The sequence below is a fragment of the Sinocyclocheilus rhinocerous genome, unplaced genomic scaffold (genome assembly GCF_001515625.1).
Source record: "Sinocyclocheilus rhinocerous isolate Xijiao unplaced genomic scaffold, SAMN03320098_v1.1 scaffold991, whole genome shotgun sequence".
NCBI lineage: Eukaryota > Metazoa > Chordata > Actinopteri > Cypriniformes > Cyprinidae > Sinocyclocheilus > Sinocyclocheilus rhinocerous.
Window position 1 is genome coordinate 51,070 of NW_015654505.1, and position 4,821 is coordinate 55,890.

At 40.7% G+C, this 4,821-nt stretch overlaps 1 protein-coding gene across 1 annotated transcript in view; it reads right to left on the reverse strand.

Moving 5' to 3' along the window:
* Positions 1–1,899: 1,899 nt before the first annotated feature.
* The window catches only part of LOC107717334 (MOB kinase activator 3B-like), an 11,533-nt gene continuing 8,611 nt past the window's right edge, over positions 1,900–4,821 (reverse strand). The window contains exon 3 of the mRNA XM_016524036.1: positions 1,900–2,017. Coding sequence (XP_016379522.1) covers positions 2,001–2,017 — 17 coding nt within the window. The 3' untranslated portion in view covers positions 1,900–2,000. The remainder of the gene's footprint in view (positions 2,018–4,821) is intronic.

Sequence of the window (4,821 nt, forward strand, 5' to 3'; positions counted from 1 at the left end):
AGTCACACGCACACACACACACACACACACAGACTCAGTCACTCGCACACACGTGCACACACACACACACGAGCACACACACATACTTGTATTTGTGGTTTACGGGGACTCTCCATAGGCGTAATGGTTTTTATACTGTACAGACCGTATATTCTATTGCCCTACACCAACCCTACCCCTAAAACACACTCTCTCTCTCTCTCACACATACACTCACTCAGTCACTCGCACGCACACACACACACACACACTCACTCTCTCACTCACACTCTCTCTCACACACACACACACAGTATGTCAGTCAGTATGTTTGATGATCTGACACGTATGAATGTAGTGAACACAGTGAATGTATGATATCTGTAATTCTCTGTTTCCCTGTAATTAGCGCTGCTAGAACAGCAAAACTGACTGCTTAATACGAATATCACAAGCTCTGTAAAAACAGGAAATCACCTGAACACCTACAGGAAGTGTCCTTCACTACAGCAGCTGACCCGAAAAAAACAAGCAAAAATGAAAAAGCCCTTTGTGGACGATCTGCTGAGCGCGCTTACGGTCACTCTGTTTATGATGGACGAGAGTCTGAATGGAAAACAGCAGGAATAAATCTTGCATTTGCATCATTTTTTTAAGTACAAATCATGAAGCAGTTATTCTTATGCAAAATAATGCTTGTGTATTGGTGGCAAGACTGTACATGTGGCTGTTGTGTAAGCGTACATGAGTTTGTGTGTTTGTGACACTGAATTAGTGCCTTTGTTTCCTAACAAAAGCTCATTATGTTCTGCTCATGGCCGAATGAAACGCTCCTTGTTTTCAAACTGTCGAGCAGCATTCAGATCAGCAGCTCTTATGAATCAATGAGACTTCAGACTCACTTTACTCTGGACCACAGAAGCAGAGGAAGCTGTTCAGCGCTCTGAAGAACAGGGAAACCGTACTTCATCTGAGTTCCCATGACTCTCAGTTGCAAACAGCCTCGTTTCACTGAATAACCACAGATTTCATGTTTCAAGCCATATATTCATCAGTCCAAAAACACTGGAGTCAAAAACAAAAGACTCGGAATGACTAGTCAGGTTAAAGCTGCTGTACAGTATTTGTACAGTAGCACAGATGGTGTGACGCATCGCTTGCTGTTATATAGCGTGTACGGCTATGTAATTCAATTATCCACAGCATGAAGATATCTTCATAAGACCGTCTGAAAGCCTAGTCAGCGCAGGATAAGCCGAGCTGCTGACCGGTTTAGGCTCTCAGTCATGTGATCGGTTGGGGAGGGTGGGTTAGTTACTGTAGGTCATCAGCCCTCTTAATCTGCTCATAATATGGCCTGAAAAACAAAGTACTGTGAACATTTATATGCTGTAGCTCGATGAACTTTCACGTTCTGAATTAGAGTTTGATAGCGGCCGGCAATTCTTTGGGCCGCAGACGCTGAGGAGCTTCACAGTAATAATAATTCTAGCCGGGGCGTCGCTAGTGGGGGGAAAAGTGTGACACTACGATGTTCCCCCGACCCACCCACTTAACGTGGAAGGCCCCATAGCAAATACAGAGTCCAGAATTCCTAGCGACGCCACTGAATTCTAGACACAAGTGCTAATTATGAACGCGATTTATGCTGGGGCCTCTATTAGACACGTAACAACATAATCTGGGTGTAGGGATAAAAACAGCGCTTTACTAGTCAGGATTTTGTGTTCGGCTCGCAGGGGTTTGTGTCCAGTCAGTTTAGATCAGGCGCTCAATTCTGATCCTTCCTTCCTGTGATGTTTAGATTCAACACATGAAACAAATAATCAATATTTAAAGGTTTATTGAATACAATTACAAGCATATGTTTGTTAGAGAAGTAGATCTCTTAGATCTCCAGGAGCAGGGCTGGTTTTTATTGACTGGTGTTGATTAATTTTCTTTAACTGGTTTGCTGACTGCATTACAGCTCCATATCACTTCAGAAACAGACTTCAGAAAACCACTGGCCTTTACTCTCTTCACAACACTTCTGACTCTGCGTAAAAAAAGAACATTGCTTAAAGCAGACAATTGAAATGTGCAGCTTAAGATGGTGAATTTGGTACTCGAGCACAGCTTTGATGAGGCCTCAATTTCCCATCATAACACGTGACATACAGTACATGTATATTTACAATCCAGTAGCCTATAGAAAAGCAAACAACCCCCAAAAACTGTCACAGGATGTCAAATGCGATGGATCTTCCTCTTCCTTCCTCTACCTCATTTCCTGACACTTCTCTGTATGAGGAGAGACGTTCCCAATCCCACCACTCACCGAAATTATTACACCCTCACAAAAACAACGAGTATCAAACCATTGAGGCTAGGGGTGGGAATCTCTAGGCACCTCACGATTCGATTCTATTACGATTCAGAGGGCTGCGATGCGATGATAAATGATTATCGATGCATCTTGTTTTAATAGATTTTCTTTTTTCTCACTGTCTGACTATTAAAGCAGAGTATCTGGAATGACCCATAATGAATTTACTTTCAAGATTTTATTAATGAAACAAATGGAGGTGATTTTGCAAGTCAACAACAAGGTTACAAAGAACCAACGAGAAATGAAACATGTGCCTGTAGCAGCATACTTGTAGTACATTAATACAGACTTAAGCATATTCTGTAATATGGTTTCTCATATTTGTTGTGTTTCCACAATAATTTAGTTTGGCTTGACACAACTTGCATATAGTGTGGCTCTTGTCCAGGGTCTTTCCCCCTCCAGCCAGAAGCCAAAGTGCTTCCATACACTAGCTTTTAAGCTTTTAACGCAGACGGTGCAGGTCTGATTTCACGCGCCACCATCATGCATCTGTTACACCTTTAATAAAATAATACAGATACATGAATGCACAATAAAAATCACTACTAAAATACAAATACAAGTAGTTATCTAGACAAAATCAAATATAAGGAAAAGGAGAGAGAGATGGCGACAGGAGAAAGCAACATAGCCAAGAGCAATTAGTACAAAGAAGTCTACTGTCAAGAATACAGTACTACTGTTGACAGTGCTGAGTTGTCAGTAACCATTTTTTTAAGATGAAACTGAAAAGAACCATAAGTATCTAGTCTTCTACTTGTTGATGGGATGGAGTTCCATTCCCTTGCAGCTTTGACTGAGAATATAGACTGACTAAATTGACATCTTTTGAGAGGAATAATACAGTCCCCTCTTTCCCCACCCCTTGTAGACCGGTGAGCAGTTGTTCTAATATTCACAAACTGTTTTAATGGTGAAGTCAGGCTGTGTATAGTCTTAAAGGCTATATGGCAGTCGTGGCCTAATGGTTAGAGAGTCGGACTTGTAACCCGAAGGTCGGGGTTTCGAGTGTCAGGTCCGGCAGGGATTGTAGGAGTGGGGAGTGAATAACCAGCGCTCGCTCCACCTTCAATACCAGACTGAGGTGAGACCCTCGAGCAAGAACCGAACCCCCAACTGCTCCACGGCTGCCCACTGCTCCGGGTGTGTGTTCACGGTGTGTGTGTGCATTTGGATGGGTTAAATGCAGAGCACAAATTCAGAGTATGTGACACCATACTTGGCCACACGTCACTTCACTTTTTTTTTTTAAACAGTAGACAAATATGTACATATTTGATCAGGTTATCCCAGCTTAGCAAATTGTATTTTTTTTAGTATTGAGCAATGATGAAACTGAACTGATTTCTTATCAAGAGTTTTTAGTGATTGTTTATACAAAGACTCCAGTGGTTTCAGAGTAGTTATGCTTGCGACCAAGTAGCTAAACAATAAGTGATATGAGAAATAATCATGGAATGCACATACATCAAAGCGGCCTCAGACGATGTATAATCATGAATAAATCTAAAATCTGACAGACTAAATGTGACCCTGTTACAGACCTTTTTAACTTGAGCCTTAAATGAAACTCTGGAATCAATCAGAATACCGAGGTACTTATATTCAGTCTTTCCCCTGATACAGAAACATCTGGCACTACACTTGAACTATTAGTTTTGGTGAAGAACATACACACTGTTTTAGAGATGTTCAACTGTAAACAGCATTGTTCTAGCCAAGCTGTGATATGAACCAAGGATTCTGTATGTTTTTACTATATCCCTATTTCTGAATTAACATTCAGAAATGGAAAATCGTTTTTGTGAATCGATTCAGAATCGTCCACGTCCGCATCGCAATGCATCTAAGAATCAATTTTTTCCCCCACCCCTGATTGAGATCCCGTGTGGGATCTGGCTATAAGTCCATAAAAGAGCTACTCACATCACAAAACTTTTTCATGCGTGCCACATATATTCCAGCATCAGCGTCCCAGAGCTACAGTGCAGAGGGGAACCAGAAAGCAACAAGCAGCCAAACAATACAAATGCTGTTGGAGAACTTTCTGGATACTGTCTAAGATCACACTACAGTAGGGCTCAATCGAGCTGTGAAAGAACAGCAAAACAGTCAAAGCTGAAAACTGAAACGGGACAAAAATTACACATCCAAAAATGATATTAAAAAAAAAAATGGTTTGATCAAGACTTTCTAAGCAATGTGCAAGTGCCTCAGAATGCTGACCAATCAGAAACATGGAAACCCAAATAATAGAGACTCAACACTTTACTGTGAAACATTAAAACAACACAAAAAGCACAATATATTCAAAATCAACTGACAATAATTGAGAAAAAGTCAATAGAAACCAATGTTTGAACAACTGGAACAAACTGCAAAAAAAAAAAAAAACTGTCCATGAAAAACTTGGCAAACAAAAATGGAGAAAAATATGGGAAACTCATTTCCAAAAACAATTTATAAAA